Source organism: Lissotriton vulgaris, chromosome 3_1 (assembly GCF_964263255.1).
Source record: "Lissotriton vulgaris chromosome 3_1, aLisVul1.2, whole genome shotgun sequence".
In the NCBI taxonomy this organism is placed as follows: domain Eukaryota; kingdom Metazoa; phylum Chordata; class Amphibia; order Caudata; family Salamandridae; genus Lissotriton; species Lissotriton vulgaris.
In genome coordinates, this window is record NC_141689.1 from 628,919,425 (window position 1) to 628,939,296 (window position 19,872).

Below are 19,872 nucleotides of genomic sequence, written 5' to 3' on the forward strand. Positions count from 1 at the left end.
ACATGAAATACACTTTATAGCCATTCCACCTTTTCCCTGTGCAGTGTCCAATAATACATTACCCAGTTTTTTGGTCTTTGTTTTTTTTCTTCCCCTTAAAGGCCTACAATAATACAGTACTTATGCTACTTGCGGACCGTAGGGGAGGTTCCTCCATCATTGGGTTCAAGACTTTTCTTAGTACAACCGGAATTTAGATGTAAAAGACATGGAAAGAAGAAGACATATGAAAACAAGTTACTTACCTGTAACTTCAGTTATCCAGTATTGGTATCTTTCATAGATTCACATGCCTGAATCATTCCCCGTCGTCGAGGCGGGAGTCCCACTGTAAATAAAAAAGCAGTGCCAAAAGCACTTTGTAGTAGTAGGCCCTAGAAAAAGGCCTGAGGCCTATGTTATAGTAGCCTATCTACATCATTATGCTAAAAGACCCAAAGTCTTTGCTCCAACCAATCAGCTCACAGCACCCTCTAGAACCTTCCCTGCAGAGCCAGCTCTCCTCAGATTTTCTTAGCACAAGTGGGAACAAGTATCCCAAACTTAGAGAACTGACTCGCCGGGGAGGAGGGTGGGTGCATGTGAATCTATGAAAGATACCAATACTGGATAACTGAAGTTACAGGTAAGTAACTTGTTTTCTTATCCAGTATTGGGGTATCTTTCATAGATTCACATGCCTGAATCAGAATAGCAAGCAGTAAGCCAGGCAAAGTCGGTTGCGGATGGTGGGAGACTTATTACAGTGCACCCCCATGAATGTATCGTCAACAGCCAACAAACGCCTAGAGATTGATCTATTAATAAATCATGTTCAAGTTCAACATTGAAATTATGCATTTTCTTTCTGGAAAGAAATCTTAAGCATCATACAAAAATACACAACATGTTAGCATATGTCTGCATATTAAAAAACAATCTATTGAATTGCATGTACTTTATATGAAATAAGTGAACATCAGTACCTGAACATACTCCTTATGGAAACAGGTGACGTTAAACAGCTTGGCCCACTGCCGCATCATCCTGATTTGCTGATTGCAGGCAGTAATGTCTTGTAAACGTGTGGACATTCTTCCATGTCGCAGCACGGCAAATGTTCTCAAGCGTCACTCCTGCAAACAAAGCCGCAGACGCTGCTACAGCTCTTGTGGAGTGAGATCGAATAGATCTCGTCAATGGTCGATTAGCCTTGACGTGGCAGAATTGAATAGCGGATGCGATCCATCTTGAAATCGTGGCTTTAGTAACCGCTTTCCCCAATGTGGTCTGGCCATAAGCTACAAACAGTTTGATGTCCAAAGAATGCAATGACTTTTCAGCCGGGGTTGACGGGTTTGGAAAGAAAACTTTCAGCTTGACAGGTTCATTTAGATGAAACTGGGAAGGCACTTTCGGTATGAACGTTGGATTCGTTCGCAAAGTGACAGTCCTGGGAGAAATGTAAAAAGGGTTCCTTTATAGTGAAAGCTTGAATTTCTCCCACTCTTCTTGCGGAAGTTAGCGCCAGTAATAAAGCAATCTTCCATGTCAAGAACTTTAGGTCGGCTCTATGGATAGGCTCGAACGGATGCTTCATCAGCTGTGATAGAACCGTGTTGAGCTCCCATTCCGGTGGTGAGGGCTTCACTGGGGGATAAGCCCGGAACAGACCCCTCATAAATTGCTTGATTAACGATGAAGAGCAGAGTGATTGAGTGTTAGTCATCTTTCTGTACCTGGATAAGGCCGCTTAATGGACCTTTATTGATGAAAAAGAAAGACCAGATTGAGCTAAATGCAATAAATAGGGTAATATCTTTTCTGCCGGCGCCTCTATAGGGTGTAAAGCACTAGAGATGCACCATGCGCAAAAACGCTTCCACTTGAGACGATAAGTTTTTAATGTACTCTGGGCTCTTGCCTTCTCTAAAATGTCTCGGCAGTCCTGAGGAATTTGAAGATGTTCGAATTCTAGGAAGTTAGGAGCCATGCGTGCAATTTCAGCGATTGAGGATCTGGGTGAAGTACCTGACCCTTGTTGCGTGACAGTAACTTCGGAGTTACACGCAGTTTGATCGGTGGTTCCTGTGAAAGTAGCATGAGTTCCTGAAACCAATACTGGCGAGGCCACTTGGGAGCAATGAGGAGAAGGCGACAACTCTCCATTTTCATTTTGCGCACTACTCGTGGAATCAGAGGGATCGGAGGAAAAGCGTATGCATAGGTCCCTGACCATCGCATCGAAAGGGCATTCCCCCTTGACCCCTGTTGAGGATATCTGCTGGCGTAGTACCGGCATTTCTTGTTCTGTTGGGTCGCAAATAGGTCCAACCTGGGTTTGCCCCATCTCTGAAACACATAGTTCAACTGGTCGTTGTCCAGTTCCCACTCGTGGCAATCTGACAATGTTCTGCTCAGTTTGTCTGCCAAGGTGTTGTAGAGGCCTCTGACGTGCTCCACTTTGAGAGTTATGTTGTGAACTGTTAACCATTTCCATAACTCTTGGGCTTGTTTGGATAACGTTGCTGATCTCGTTCCTCCCTGCTTGTTGATATAAAACATGCTTGTGGTGTTGTCCGTTCTGACTAGAACCGAGGATCCTACTATCCTGGGGAGGAACGCTTGAAGAGACAGACAAATGGCTTTCAACTCTAGACTGTTGATGTGGCATTTCTTGTGTTGTTGAGACCATTTTCCTTGCACTTGCAGGTCCTGGAGATGACCACCCCAGCCCTCCATGGACGCATCCGTCGTCAGAATAAAATCCGGAGGATTCTGCAAGAATGAGAGCCCCTGTTCCAGATTGCTGATCTGAGACCACCATTGGAGTGCATGCACCATCCTGTTGGTGATTGTGATGGTGTCCTCGAATGAACCTGTCGCTTGATGCCATTGACAGTTTAGCTCCTCTTGCAGTGGCCGCATCTTTAGACGCGCCAATGGAATGAGGTTGATGGCTGAAGAACACATCCCCAGAAGTGATGCAAATAGGCGAACTGAAAGTGACCTTCTTCTTGCCAGTTTTTTGGCCAACGCCTGCAGTCGGAGCTGTCTCTCTCGAGATAAGGATGCCTTGCATTCCACTGTGTCCAAGCAAGCTCCTAGGAACAACAGGTTTTGTTTTGGATCCATTTGAGATTTGGTTTTGTTGATTGTGAGACCTAGCGATGCGAAGAGATTGCGGCATACTGTAATGTCAGATCTTACTTTGGCTTCTGATGGACCTTTGACTAGCCAGTCGTCCAAATACGAAAAGACCTGCACTTTTGCTGCCCGAAGAGCTGCTGCCACAGGGGCCAGGCACTTCGTGAAAATCCTTGGGGCCGACTTGAGGCCAAATGGGAGAACTTTGAATTGATAATGGGCGCCGGCCACAGTGAAACGGAGGTACTTCCGATGGTTTGGGTGGATTGGGATGTGGAAGTATGCGTCTTCCATGTCCAAGGAAGCCATGTAATCTCCCTCGTTGAGGCAACTGAGAATGTCCGAGAGGTTGACCATTCGAAATCCCTGCTTCTTGAGATATTTGTTCAGATTGTGTAGGTCTAGGATCGGTCGCCATTCCCCTGCTTTCTTTTTTATGAGGAAAAAACGGGAATTAAAAGCTGCCCCTCTCTGATGATTTGTAACTTTCTCTATTGCGTTTTTGAGAAGCATAGCTTGCACTTCCTTGAACAATAAGTGAAGACGAGGGGGAGGGGGACCCCTGGGCGGAGTTGGTGGAGGTTTGGTGATGAACTCTAGGGTGTGACCATGTTGGATCAAGTCTAACACCCACCGATCCGTTGTTATATTCTGCCATTGCTGTTGGAAAGCAGATATCTTCGCGCACATGGGAAGGTAAGGGATTGGAGGTGGCGCCCAATTGCTCTCACTGTTTCTTGTGACTGTCTCGTCCTTGGTTGTTTGCGAGCCTTCTTCCTCCTTGGCGAGAGAAACCAGCCGATCCAGATTGTCTATAAGAGGACTGATAGTTTTGGCGGTATTGTTGTTGATATTGCCTGCCTTGCTGGTAATAACTTCCTCTGGACGAATAACCTCGTCCTCTAGCTCCTCTGAACGATCCTCTTTTATATTGCAATGATCCTAGTGACTTTGCAGTATCTGTGTCAGTTTTAATCGTTTGGAGAGCCTCATCGACATGCTTCCCAAAGAGGGACTCTCCGTCATATGCCATGTCCAGTATTTTCAATTGAACCTCCGGACGAAATGTAGTGGCTTTTAACCACCCTTGACGTCTCAGGACAGCTGCCCCAGCCAACTGCCTGAAATTCGTATTTGCCATATCTAGAGCGCAGTCGATGGATTCTTCCGCTGCCCGCTCTCCTTCCATTAGAACTTTCCTGGCTTCTTGTCTTTTGTCCTCTGGCAACAGCTCTATGAAGCTAGCCATCTCTGACCACATTTGGCGATCGTACCGCCCAATAATCGCCATTGAATTTGCTATCCTGATGGATGCTGCAGCCATAGTGGAAAACTTCTTCCCAATAAGGTCTAATCGTCGCCCCTCTCAATCTGGTGGAGTAGAAATAGGGGTAGCTGGGTTCTTTGACCTTTGTTGCGCCGCCGGAGAGATTACCGAATCCGGGCGTGGATGACCAATAAGGCACGCCGGACTAGAGAGCGGAGCACCATATTTCTTTTCTATTCTGGGTAACACAGCAGGCACAGATGCAGGGTTTTTCATTATTTTTATGCCTTCCTTCCAAATATACTCAATCATGGGAATGGCTCTAGATATCTTTCTTGTTTCCTCTTTAAAGTCATGGAGAAAACACTTCGTTTGCTCCACTGTAACCGGGAGCTTAAACCTGGTTGATGCCCTCTGCATCAGGTTGTGAAAACCACCTACATCTTCAGGCGGTGAATCTGAAGGTTGTGGAGTTAGAGGGGACGGCATGGGTATAACATATTCATCCCATGGGTCTGATGAAGGTATGTTAGGCAACTCTCCATCTTCTACCTCCTCTTCTGATGACGTATCCGGAGTTTGTGGAGGTAAGACCGGTTGCGGAGTTTCCACAATTGGAGAAACCGGTGGATGTTGTTGAGGAGGAACTGCAGTATCAGATTGAGGTACTTGCGGTGGAAAACGCTGCTTGTAATCCGCCAGCATAGCCTGTAAGTCTTGTATCAAATTAGGCGGCAACTGAGTGACTTCCGGGACTCTAGGCCGTCTCTGATGTTCCAGTGAATGAGGCACTATGATATCCTCCTGGTAGTAGTGTTCAGCGTAGGAATCGTCTTCATCATCATCTTGGCACTTGATGACAAGCTCGGATGGGTGACGTGCCACACCAAAAGCACCCTCATCATCATCATCTTCAAAGTCATCTTCTTCATCATCAGCATAAGTTTCTAGAAGATGAGAAGGCATAAGTGGTGATATATATGAACCCTGTTGTCTCTCTTAAGACACGAGTTGAAAGTTCTTTGTCGCTATTGGCGTACAAAAGGCCTGATTCCCAGTGGTAGGTCTTAGTAAAGCTGATCCCATCGATCTTGATGGCCCCGGTGACCAAGGTGCATCCACCTGCTGAAAGGATGCCGTCGTCGACGGGTTTATCGTCGTCGAGATCGGCGACGAGGGCATCGTCGACGATAGACTTGCCGTCGACGGGACCGTCGTCGATGGGCTTGACGTCGACGGGACAGTCGTTGATGGACTCGACGTCGATGGAGCCACCGTCGACGGGACGGTCGTCGACGGGGTAACCGAAGACGGGCTCGTCGTCGACGGGATAGACGTCGATGCTTTCTTCGTCGACGAGGCAGTCGTCGACGCCGTCGTCGACGACTTCGTCGACGGGCTCTTCTTGGATGATGAATTTTTCGATGATGATGGCGTCTTCGTCGACGAGTCGTCCATAAGAGTTCTTTTTGTCACAATACAAATTTTTGTAGACACAATCGGAGTAGTAACAGATGTAGTGGATATCATATCCATAGAAGAAGAGGTTGAAGTAGAGACAGTGGTCACTGGAGAAGAGACAGTAGAAGTCTTACTCACAGTTTTCTTTGCCGGATCGTTGGTGGCTGAGGCTCCAGAGACAGAATGTTTGGATCTCTGTGAAGAGCCTGAAGTAGAGTGGGAGGTCTTAGCATGCTTTCTCCCCTCACTTGTCTTATCCTCTTGAGACCTCGCCCTCTTGCTAGAGGTAGAGGCTCTGTCGTCATCATCCGTGGAAGAGGATTTAAGCCACAAAAGGACTCTGGCCTTAAGGTCTTGGAAGGGAAGGTAAGGCAGATCTTACAGCTTTTTGCCTCATACTTGGGATACAGGCAATAAATGCAGTCCTTGTGCTGGTCATCCACATGGACCCTCTTCTTCTCGCATGTTCTGCAGGGTCTAAACAAGGCCTTCTTGTCAGACATCTTGAAGCTCTGAAGAAAAAACAAAGTGCTTTTAGCAATGCTTTTTTATTTACCGTGGGTCTCCCGCCTCGACGACGGGGAATGATTCAGGCATGTGAATCTATGAAAGATACCCCAATACTGGATAAGTTTTGGTTGCTGCTAATGAATTGGCTTGAATAAGATCTGGAGGAGCTGGTATTAACCCCCTCTGTGAGACCTCAACAAGCTATGTACCTCAGATGAGTTGTCCCATGATTACACCTAACAGTCACCATGGCTCTTTGATACCTGACTGAAAGGCTATGGTACATCAGAGAATTAGAGTCAATCCAGGAAGGAGTTTCTTCCAGAAAGAGATGAGAAATAAGGGCGGTTTCAGGAAAGGATCTCTAGAATAACACCGGCAGGCGAATAAGGATTTTTTTTTTTATAAAAGAAGAAAAAAAAAAGAACATACAGGGGCTTGGCGTCCACCCAATGCTTACCATTAGTTTCTGTATTGTCACTCATTTACCTACTTCTTATTATAAGATTTTTTGTCAGTCCTGCCTTTGTCTCTACCATGAAACATAGCGTCTTTAGTCATATCTTTGATTGGCTGACTTATGTGCATCCTCTGCTCGCTTTTACGGAACTACTTTTTTCTTTTTGTTAAAGCACTCCATGAGACTGCATGTGATTTCCCACGGGCACCCTCATGTTCTTTTATTCCTCCTCACTCTCAGTCCATGTTGTCTCTTCAGCTCGCCCACTTCTGCAACCAGCTCAACCATTATTTTATTTTATTTTTTAAAGCGCTTCAAGCTCCATTTTACAACAGTGCCTTCATGCTACTTTTTAACTTTACTAATCCATCTCGGATCTGTAAATAGAAAGACAGAACAGTGCCTTTTACAAGTGTGTGCATGGTTGTTGAACGCATGCGAGTGCTTATAAAATGACACAACAGTTGTATCATTAGGACATTTTTTCGCCCGGGTGCACAGCAACCACAATGTTGTTTAACATGGCTAAAAACATTAACAAAGCCAATATGTCTGATAGACGCGGCCTGATGCTTTGCCAAGGCTTGTTTAACTAGTGCTGCTTATACTGCCTGAGAACGGTACTGGTGAGTTCGAGGCCCACAACTTCTACACCTCTGCATACTATACCAAGCAACCGCAAGCATATTTTTCTCACTGAAATGCAGATGTCTTTGTGTTCGTATGCAATTCGGGTTGTAAATTCTGTTTTAGATATGCTGGGACTTAACCTTGCAATTTATTACACAGGTTGGCCAATGCTTTTAGGTACACCAGGCTCTCAATATAAAGTTTCCTTTACATTTGTTAGGGGTGGGGATTCACCACACTGGAGTCTTCTCTAAGTCTCTTCTCTGCCTCCAGTCCACTACAGGTCTTTAACTTTGTCGAAATCTTAAAAGCTATCTAGTCCCTGGTCTCTCCTCTGCTAATGATTTAAAAAGAAAAGCCAAATAACATGCCTTTTTTATTGTGTTCTAACAATGGGAAGAGCAAGCTCCAATACTCCATTATCAAGAGATCTAATGAAGGATCTAAAGAAGGATAGACTCATTATTGGAAATGCAAAAGCTCTCCCCCCACCCCCATAACGTTCCACCCCCCTGCACTAACTGGAACTAACTGGAAAAACAATCATCAGTGGATTTCCCAATGGCTCAATTCTCACAGTTCTGCATCAGAACAGATTCAAGGCTTTTAAGCATGGCAGGCATGAGAGTGTGGGGATGTCCAGAGACAAGTAAGGGAAGTGTGGGCTCTGCACAGAGTCGACATCTCAACACTCACCATATAGGACTCGTGGTAACCTCTCCATGCACATAAAATTTGAAAGTCTGAGATGCCACTGTGCAACAGAGGGTGAGGTTTCTTCTTCCACTAATAGGCTAAAAGTCAGTTTTGCCACCCCTGAAAATAACATATCAGAATCTTGTCAGACGGAGCTTGGCATGCTAGCAGAGGAGAGGGCAAACCCAATATTACAAAGAAAATACCATCTGGGATAGGCAAGCCCAATACCTCCATGATAGCTGCCAAACTTTCTGGCCAGAAAGGTCTAACTAAGGGATGTGTGCACATGATGGGCTACAGTTCACCTAGCAGCCCACATCTACACCAAAAGAGGGGGCTTAAGTTGTGGAGAATCTTGCACAGCATTGCTGTATGAAGACACCAATAAAACATAACGTTCATCCCTTCTTAATGTTTCATCAAAGTAGTTCCTACTGTCAGTCCAATATATTTCTGTTCAGTGTGTCCTTTCATCTCACAATGTATGCCAGGCCTGGCAACATGGAAAACCTCCATCATGATTCCACTATGCCCAGATGAGGCTCTGGTTGCACCATTAAAAAACGTAAACAACAGCAAGAAGAGAACTTACCCCTTTCCAAACTGTCATATTGATAGCTGCTGGGTCGAGGGGTACCCCTCGAGGGTGTACCCCTCGACCAAGTGTGGTTTTATACTTTTTACGGACTATGTTATTTATCAACGCAGAGCTGTGGGTGTTCTGTGCCGCAAACGTCAGAAGCATGTTCACGGAGGGGGTGCCAAAACACAGTGAATAAACGGCAACAAACACCTACCCACAAGTGGTACAATCAGCCAGATTGGGAATTAGGCCTTTCGGTAAGCTCATTGTGAGGAGCCTGTATTTATCCACTGGAGAAGTATGAGGAAAAACAGCTTTGAGTTGCTCTATTTTTCAGCCAACTTGAAAGGTAAATCATCCCTATGCTGAGCTTCCCCATCACTGAATTAATCATGATAGGACTAATAACCAGCCAATGATGGCTGAGTGGCACAAACCGGAGCCGCCGGTATATTACGAGACATATATTGTATGACACTTCTGTGTATATGAATTAAAGATGTGTATAACAGTAGTAGCTCTGCATGCCTAACAGCAAGATAATTAGGGTGAGGTGTAAATCCCGCCAAAAAGGGCCATGTGGCCTTGTCGACCGATAAAGGGCCGAGACAGACCACTAAAACCTGGTGAGGAAGGGCGCCATTAAACCATATGGTATGCTCCCAAGCTGACAACAGAACTTTAAGTAAACGATATGTGCAGAAAATTTGTGGAACAGCGCCACGTTCATGTTCATGAAAGAAATTATCGTTTGCATCAACAGCTGGAAACTTAACCCAAGAGTAAAATAAAATAGAAGCAGAAAGCTGCGTCCGCCTCTATGACAAATATAAAATCTGCTCCCACAACCGGGACTCCATGTTGGGTCAAATGAGCAGTAACTGCGGCACAGTTGGGCGCAGCAATGTTAACTGGTTGTGCCATTATAGATACTGGAAATTAGACAAGGAAAACTGTAGCGCAACACTGAGTGAAGAACAGATAAAACTAAGCGCCAGATGTAGGTAAATACTATTTACCGGGGGGCGTGGCTTGAACGCCGTACAAGATGGCGGCTTGTCCTCGGAGCTCCGTCAGCCGTTCACCGGAGCAGACGATTTTCTCCGCATTCACCAGACGAATGCGAGCGCTGATGCCAGATTCCGCCGCCGGAACATGAGGTGAGCAGGGAGAACTAAGCTGCTCTCCTCAAAACCGGCGGTGTACGATTTTCTCACCAGTGACGCGCTTCGCTCTTCAGCGGCCGCCATTTTCTCCAGTTTTTGCCGCGCAACTTTCCCTTTCACCAAACGCCGCTTTTTCACTTCAGCGTGCGTAATGCGGATGTTTCAAACACCGAACTCTTGGCATAACAGTCTCCTCTTCACCACCTTATCGCTTCACTTGTGATGTATGTCTATTGGCTCTGTGGCAGGAAACAACGCTGTATTTTCTCTCAGCCTAACTAAGCGCTACTTCCTCATGTCTGATATACTACTTTATACAACAAGCTGTCACGCTGCTCCACATTGACTCTATTGACCTTCCTATGTTATACTAGCGCTTCAGTCTGTTTTCTCCCTGACATGAGGTGATACTCTCTCTCCACAATCTTCCTGATTTCTCTGAGGAGACGGTATATATTTTAGTGACGACCATTGTGCTACATCTCATCATTCCTCAGCAAGTTGTGGTGTCATTGCACTTCCTTTCCCCGTTATTTATGGGGAAGCTCCGCAACCTCAAGCTTACAGCCTCCAAGACCACACCGCATCTTTCCTCAGACTCTGACTCTGCGCCACACACTATGGATGATTCTGTTCCCATCAAACCAAACGCTGCTCACGGCGCAATTCCTAAAGCTACTACACCCAGTAAGCTTCTTCAACCCGCTTCAATAAAACGTCTGAAAAAAGACCCTCCCTCTCCAGATTCCTCAGCGCATTCTGCGTCAATGGATCTTATTCTGGAGGAGCTTCGTGCACTCAAACCCTTCATGGCTGAGACAACTAAAACTTTACAATTCCTTCACGACAAGTGGTCTACTTTGGAGTCGAGGGTTCTATTGGTGGAACAATCTACAGAAACTCTTCAAACTTCCTGCGCAAAAATTACACTCTTAGAAAAGGATATCTCTCTCTTGAAGCGACAGTCGGAAGAGTTGGAAAATCGCAACAGGAGGAATAACCTTCGCCTTTATAATCTTCCGGAACTTACAGAAGGATCCAATCCAACAGCTTTCTTCCAAACATTTTTGCCAAAAATTTTGGATCTTCCTCCTTCCACCTCTCTTAATATTCAACGTGCGCACCGACTTGGTCCTAAAGTCTCCACCAAGCCCCGAGGAGTCATCATGCTGTTCCTCCAGTATACTGATCTTCTTCAAGTGTTATCAGCAGCAAAGACTAAAAAACAAATTATATGGGAAGGTCATAGGCTATACCTTTCTCAGGACGTTGCTAAAGTCACAGCTGATCGTCGAAAGCAGTTCCTTGATTTAAGACCACGTTTGAGAGACCTTGGCGCCCGTTATGGACTGCTACATCCATGCCTCTTCAAGGTGACCTACAAAGAAAGAACAACTACTTTTGAAGATCCACTCGTCCTTGAAGAGTTCCTTCGTCGTCACGAAACCGTTAACATGGACACTGCAAGACCTGTTTAATCATCTTTGTTTTACCATGTTTTCTCATTTTGTCTACCTCTATGTTCCCTGCCGTCACTTGTTTCTAATGCCTGTATTTGAATGAATACCTCCTACCTTTCTATATCCTACCCCTGTTGTGCAAATGTTCTTGTACTCTCTTCTTATCTTACTCTTCGTATGTATCTCTAATGTTTTTTCTAATTTTTATCTTTTTACAGATCCCAACCTCGTGTCTCTTCATCCCGGTGTATCCGTATTTCCCTTCATTTTGTTCCTTCGCTGGTTCCTCAGGTGTTCGACGATGTGAGTCTCCGTTGTTGATGTCGTCCTCTTCTGACGTCGTCATCCCTCAGTTCTCTTGATTTGTTCGTTGTTAGTTGAGATGTTACTCCTTTCTGTACTCATTGCTCTATTTTTTCTATTGCTTCTCTTTTCTCTTCCCTTACTCAATTCTTTCTCTTCTCTTCCTCTACTATATCATCTCTATTCTCTTTTGTTCTCTTTCTCTTACATTTACTGTTTTTCGCATTTTTATTGCGCTTCTCTTTATTTTCTCGCTTATCTCTTAATGTATCTTATCTCATATCATTTTACTAAAGTTACAAATTCCGAGTAGTTACTTGGAATGTTAAGGGGTTAAATAACCCCATTAAGCGTCAACGTGTCCTGACCCACTTGGCATGGCTTAAAGCCGATGTAGCTCTTTTACAAGAATCCCATCTTTCGGACACAGAAGCTACTAAACTTAAACGTTGCTGGGTAGGACATGTTTTTCACTCCCCTGCTTTAGGTAAGAAAAATGGTACTGTTATTTTATGTCATAAAAAGTTACATGTTTCAGTTGTAACTCATGAAAATGATGATAATGGCCGTTGGGTTATTACTAAGCTCCTCATTGATAAAATACCTATCGTTATCTTTAATGTTTATGCTCCTACAGGTGTTGATAAGTTATTTTGGCCTGCTATTTCTGACAAATTAGTTACTCTTAATGAACAATATGTTATTTTTGGTGGTGATTGCAACCAAGTCCTAGACCCTTTTGTTGATAGGAATTCCAAAGTTAAATTTATCCCCTCCAAGATGCATTCCCAATTTATTACTTCAATTCAAAACTATGCTCTAGTTGACATATGGAGATTGTGTAACCCTGACCTTAAAGAATACACGTTTTATTCCCCCACCCATCACTCTCAATCTCGTATTGATTATCTTTTCCTCAGCAAATCCCTAGCACAACTAGCCACCCATTCAGATATAGGTTCCATTTTAATCTCAGACCATGCCCCCGTTTTTGTCGATATTGACCTTATTCCCTTCTCCCCTCATTCGGGACGCTGGAGATTTAATAATTCTTTACTCCTAGACCCCATTTTCTCCACTAAATTTATAGATTTTGCCTCTGAGTTCTTTACACTAAACCACCTCCCTGAGTCTTCCTTTGTCACAGTTTGGGACTCTTTCAAAGCAGCTGCTAGAGGTTTTATCATCAATTTTGTTTCTCAAAAGAAAAAACAGTTGATTATCAAGTCAACTCAAATTTTGGATAAAATTAAGAAACTAGAGTATACATATTATAACTCTACCTCTGAATCTTCACTTCGTGAACTTATCTCTGCCAAAATCGAGTTTAATAGGTTTACTACTAACGCAGCTTCAAATTCTCTTCTTAAATGTAACTCCCGCTATTATGGAGGCCAAAACAAAATGGGCAAACTTCTAGCTAATTACCTTAAAATACGCAAGGAAAAAACAAAGATTGAGTCCTTACTAGATTCTGCTGGTGTTTCTTTGTTCAAAGACAAGGATATATTAGCTCAATTTGTCTCCTTTTACCAAACTTTATACACTCCTGAGTCTAGCCCTGATCCTGATGACCTTCTATCCTATTTCCAGAATATCCCTTCCCCTCACTCTTCTCATGTGGATTTTCAATCCTTGAATTTAGACATTTCCCTCTCTGAAATTTCACATGCTGTTTCAATCCTCCGTAGAGGCAAAGCCCCAGGACCGGACGGTTTTACTATTGAGTTTTACAATCACTTCTCCTCCCTTCTCCTCCCTAAGCTTTTACTATTGTTTCAGTCCTTTGTCCAATCTGGCTCTTCTCAGGGAACTTTTCAAGAAGCATTAATTTGTCTCATACCTAAACCAGATAAAGATCATACGTTATGTAAAAATTATCGCCCAATTTCCCTGGTAAATACTGATTATAAAATTTTCGCCAAAATTATAGCCCTTAGATTAGACCCTCTGCTACCAGAACTTATCGGTCCGGAGCAATCCGGATTCGTTAAAGGTCGCTTGTCATCAGATAATTCTCGTGTTTTCTTTAACATTTTGAGTAGAGCTGCCTCTCTTCCCTCTCCATTAGCTGCCATTTCTCTCGATGCCGAAAAGGCCTTTGATAGAATAGGCTGGGATTTTATGTTTCAAGCTCTTCGTTGGTTTGGTTTCCCACCTAAATTCATTTCTCTTATTTCTTTACTTTATTCCAGTCCCCATGCCTCCATTTTTGCTAACGGTATCACTTCTGATTATTTTCCTCTTCGCAGAGGAGTCCGTCAAGGATGTCCTCTATCTCCTCTTCTGTTTATTCTAGCTTTAGAACCCTTCTTAACCAAAATTAGACGAGACGAGAATATTTCTGGTTTTCAATATGGCCCCCAACAACAAGTTAAGTTATCGGTCTACGCGGATGATATTTTATTTTACTGCTCAGATCCTCAAACAACTTTACCTTCCTTCCTTAATCAAGTATCTGCTTTCTCTAATGTATCTGGATATAAACTTAATACGGACAAATGTGAAATACTCCCCCTGAATCCGTTATGCCTCAAGCATCTATTTGACACCTCTGGCTTTTCCTGGCAACCCTCTAAGATTAAATATTTGGGTGTCTGGTTCGCCCCTCGCCTCTCTGATACCCTCAAATTTAATTTTGAATCTCTCTCTACTAAGATCACTACTTCTACCAACCGTTGGAACCCTCTCTTTCTTTCTTGGTGGGGACGCTTGGACTCCATAAAAATGATGCTAGCTCCTTTGGTCCTCTATACTATTTCTATGACTCCTATTCACATCCCTAATCATTACTTCAAGTCAATAGATTCTATTCTGCTGAATTTTTTATGGAAAGGTAAAAAATCTCGAATAGCTTTTTCTGTTTTAAAGAGGGATAAATCTTTGGGTGGGGTCAAATTTCCCAATTTTAAATCATACCATACTGCCTTTTCTTTAAAACAAGCCTTACGTTGGCTCTCTTCAGATCTTCCGTATTATCCTCCACTCTGGCTAACACTAGAATCATCCTTCCTCCATCCCTATGACTTTAGCGAAGTTCTTTCTTTTTCCTCTAATGTCTCTTCTCTCCGATCTCCTATCATTTCTCACACACGTTCCCTTCTTCAGCCTTACTTGTTATCCTCCTATCCTTCTGCTTCGTCTGTACACACTCAACCTATTTGGCATAATAAACACCTTCAAATTCGCAATCGCTCACTTTATTGGAAATCTTGGCACTCTCGTGGTTTAAAATGGATTTCTCAACTTATTTCTGATACTGGTCCTCTTCCTTTTCACCTTCTTCAAAACCAATTTTCATTACCTCCCTCTTCTCGTAAACAATATTTATCGCTGATCCCCTCCCTTGTCCAATATCTCTCCTCCCTTCCTACTACCAACTCTATTCCTATACCTCACCTTTCCATCTCTAATGCCCTTGACCAGTCCCCCTCTGCTTCTTTTCTATATAAAGCTATACAATCATCGACTGAACGCACTAAATCTAAAGTTGAGTTGGCTTGGGAGGAAGACTTGTCTCAAAACTGGCTCCCTATCTTTTGGGATAAAATTTGGTCTAAAATTCACAGTACTTCTAGAGCTGCCAATACTACCCAAACCTTATTTTTTATTTATAATCGTACATTATATACTCCCTTAATTCTGTCTTCTTTCTCCTTGGACACTCCTTCCACCTGTTGGTCCTGTTCTTGTCCTATAGCTGATTTGAAACACATGCTCTTTGACTGCCCTCCCATTCTCCATTTCTGGCATTTAGTTTGGTCCCAAATCCAAAAAGTTTTCAACATCACTCTTCCCTTTTCCGTCCTTCACATTTTTCTAGGTTCCCTTTCCCCTGATCTTTCTGGACCCCGCCATAAACACAAACTACTCGATCTCCTGATAGCCATAGCCTTTCATCATATTACATCACATTGGAAACAGGCTAAAGACATTTCCTTCACTGCATGGTGGAACGCAGTGTGTTTTAACCATCGTCTAGACACAAATTTTGTCTCCCCTATTTCCCTAGCAATTAAACGTGACCTTCTATGGATCCCCCTTACCGAATATCTATCCAGGATCTCCAGACCATCTCCCATTTCTCCATTACGCAATGTCGAAGTTCAAAAACCACCGTGATTGTTTTATCTTAATATATATGAGTTTATTGGTACAAACTATGTTTTCTTATTGCCACTTCTAAGTTATATATTTCTAATGATTTTCCCTTACCCTCAATATTCCTGACTTTCTTAATACATATTGTTCTTTTTACGTTATTTCTATGAACAATTCCATTGTAATGTAAGAGAGATTTCTTGTTTTTATAACTTATGACTGTTTCTTCATGTACTGTCTTTTCTTCTTCATGCCTTAATAAACCTCAAACTTAAAAAAAAAATACTATTTACCGATTCTTAAATGCCGAATTTTACCGATTCGGTATTTAAGAATAGTTAAATAGTATGTAGGTAATTTTTCGGTAAATTTTACTGAATCAGTAAAATTCCATATTTACCGATTCGGTATTTACCGAATCAGTAATTCCCATTCATTCCAATGGGCCTGGAGGCCCATAGGAATGAATGGCAATTACCGAATTGGTTAATACCGATTCGGTAAATGGGGAACACATACAAAGGTGGCAGGGTGTCACATTGACACCCTGTTGCACCCCTGAATAGTGCATGGGTGCACATGTGGCACACATACATGCCCTAAGGGCATGTATGTCTGCCACGTCGCAGTGTTGTAAAAGCGCAAAATTGCTTTTTCAAAGGTTTTCTTTATTTACCACCAACTTGTAGTTGGTTGTAAATAATGAATCCTTAACTGGGGAATGCACTCACTTGAGTGCCCTCTACATTACGGATTTGGTAATATACCGAATCGGTATGTTAATAAAGCAGTAATTTACCAATTCCTTAAGTTACGGATTCGGTAAAATACCGAATCCTACAAAAATGCCACCTACATTCCAAATGCCAAATTCCGGTCGGTAACGGACGAAATTCGGTAATTTCGGCCATTACCGACCGGTATTGGGCGACCTACATCTGGCCCTAAACCTTTTAAAATTCAAGCTTGAAAAAAACAATAAAACTCTAATATAGGAGGTTAATCCCTCACATCACGGACGTCTCCGAAACGGTGATAGGGTGTTGTGGTCTAACAGAAGCGCTACTCAGGGGTCTTGTAAATAAGTACAGTTGCAGGGATTCTGCACATACACAGAACTATGCGCAGGATTATGGGACCTCAGTGTATAGGGACTGTGCCTTCCTACCACCTTAGTGCCCACGAGCCCAGGACCTACTAGCTATAGTGTCTCACTCTTTTTCCTACACACTCACAGAGAAGTAAATGATTAGACACCCCAACACTCCCGGATCTATTAGGAATCGCAGTAACAAGACACACCTTTTCACTCATATTCTCATACCCGTCCCCAATAAGATCTGACTGAGACACAAATACAGTTTAAAAAGCTTACTTTAACTAACGTGCTCTAACATGCAGAATACGTGCCACAACAAGCAGAAAAATGCATAACACGAATAAGGTTAGCATTGCAGCAAGTTAAAAACTTCATAAAGGGAGATGTCATCATATAAAGACAATGTAAAAAGGACTTACCTTAGACTAAAGATGGTATTTCTATATCATAGTTGCATGTTGCTCTTCTCCCTGGAAAGGTCCCTCTCCAAGTGTGTGTTACCTAAACATGTATCCCCATAATATCAAAGTATGAGCCTCCAGCAACAACTGCGTTAGTATGTTTTGTCTAGGTGCTAGGGCCTGTCCAGAACAGAATAACAAGGGGCATTGTTGATCGACCTTGCTCAAAATGTTCAAATTAAACTCCAGGATGAAGCAGAGAACGAACACAACAGACAGTTCTCATGTAAAAGGAATAAAAAGAGTCTTGCAAAAATAAAGCCATATAATAACGTGCGCAAAAGCAGCAGCATGGCTGCAAGGCTCATTCTAACTTAGTGATGTTGACAATGTCCCCACCGGCCACTTGACAACATTCTCCTATTAGGGAGAAAAGTGCAAACTGCTATTTCAAAAAGATGGTAAGTTAAAAATGATAACTAAAAAGGAGACTAAAATATAAACCCAATAACAGTAAGAACCTGGTATTGAGTCAGCATAAGATCTAGTACGTAGTGCCTTTATTTCACTAAGCTACAAGAAGAAGATAAAATCACGTATTAGATATGTGTATAATTCGTACTAATAGGCTAAGTTATACTTGGGTAAAGATAAGCAGTACTACTAACGAAGGAACGTGATGAAATCTAGCAGCACCAACAAAACCTTTTTATTAAATGTATTAACTGTATGAAGTTGCTGGCCATTTTCTACATACATTGCATATCCATATATTTTTCTAACTGAATGGTAGTAAATAAATGGCACCTACTTCCTCCAGACTGGGTTGCCTCCCTCTCCTTGCCCATGTAATTCCATTCCTTTGGAACTGTTTTCAGCAACGTTTCAGTAACACATTGTGTTTGCAGGTAGTTTCCATGGTTCTCTTTTGTGTCACATGCCTGAATCAAGGCAATTATCTGCTTCACTATCCCCATCACTGAATCAATTAAACTCTGTTTTAAACACCCAAAAACTTCTGGTTCGGATTCATTGCCGATATTAACTGAATGAAAAGAAAAAAGAATACACTAACAGAGAACGAAAGATCATTTCCTGTCAATCACTTGTCATGTTATGCAAAACTTCGAACCAGTAAAACAATGGATCCTATTGATTCTGCAATAATGTTGCGCCGTTTACATAATTAGAGACAGAGAAAATACATTCTCCTAACTCTAATATGATTCATATTCATGACAATGCTTTCTTAGACACACACAGTTAATTAAAACCTTTACAATATACGGCACAATATATTAACATGAAAAATAATTAATTCATAAAAATCAGTAACAGTGAAATCAAACAAAAATAAATAAGTACAACTATTCAGCATATATTAACCCGGCCTTGGCCACAGAACTGAATCTTATCTCTCTTCTATTTGGATTGATAGTGACCACACAAGTCATAGCTCCTAGCTCCACAAATATTAGGAATAGCCATTTCGTACAAAAAATCTAAAACTAGTGAGTACACACACACACACACACTATATTCATGAGTGAATTTTAACCTGTAACCACAAAACCTACATTCCTTTAATTACCATACTCCCAAGATGGATCAAACTCATGTACATAAAACAAACCTAAGTTTAAGTGGATGGATTTAACTTTGTAAATGGCTGAAAAATATTCACAGAAAAAACAGTCAGTTCTTAAAAATATAAATATCAAATACAGACCTCTCTTACTGAATTACATTTATAATTATTGATAGACTGCATGTTTAGCTGTTCATTATTTTATATTTAAACTGACAGTTCAAATACGGGAAACAACCATTATAACGCAACTTTCACAACGCATACCATTACAACGCAACTTTTACAACACAGGATCCTTTACAACGAATGCCTTTACAACGCATGACATTAGATAGCAGATGCTATTACAACGCATGCCATTACAACGTAAGTATATAATTTTATTTAAACTTTTATTTAATTCTAAACATTATTTAATTAATTTAATAAATATTAAAAAAATATATTATTTATGTATTTTTATAAAATAAATTAAATATATTAATTTAAGTAATTTTAAAAAGTAAGTATGAGCATAGGAGTATATGTTTTGGGGTACTGAGGTATATGTTTTGGGGTGTTTGGGTATTTTAAGGGTTTATGGCTAGGTTTGGGTGATGGGGTACAAGGGGTATTTTTAGGGTTCAGGGCTAGGTTTGGGTTATGGGATACAGGGGCATTTTTAGGGTTCAGGGCTAGTTTTGGGTATGGGGTACAGGGGTATTTTTAGGGTTCAGGGCTAGGTTTGGGTTATGGGGTACAGGGGTATTTTTAGGGTTCAGGGCTAGGTTTGGATTATGGGGTACAGGGGTATTTTTAGGGTTCAGGGTTAGGTTTGGGTTATGGGATACAGGGGTATTTTTAGGGTTCAGGGCTAGGTTTGGGTTATTGGGTACAGGGGTATTTTTAGGGTTCAGGGCTAGGTTTGGGTTATGGGGTACAGGGGTATTTTTAGGGTTCAGGGTTAGGTTTGGGTTATGGGATACAGGGGTATTTTTAGGGTTTAGGGCTAGGTTTGGGTTATTGGGTACAGGGG

General features: G+C 42.3%; 1 protein-coding gene across 1 annotated transcript in view; it reads right to left on the reverse strand.

The window, feature by feature from the left end:
* KIAA0825 (KIAA0825 ortholog) overlaps positions 1-19,872 on the reverse strand; it is a 2,177,598-nt gene that overhangs the window by 865,114 nt on the left and 1,292,612 nt on the right. Inside the window, exon 15 of the mRNA XM_086960919.1 lies at positions 18,078-18,311. Coding sequence (XP_086817045.1) covers positions 18,078-18,311 — 234 coding nt within the window. The remainder of the gene's footprint in view (positions 1-18,077; positions 18,312-19,872) is intronic.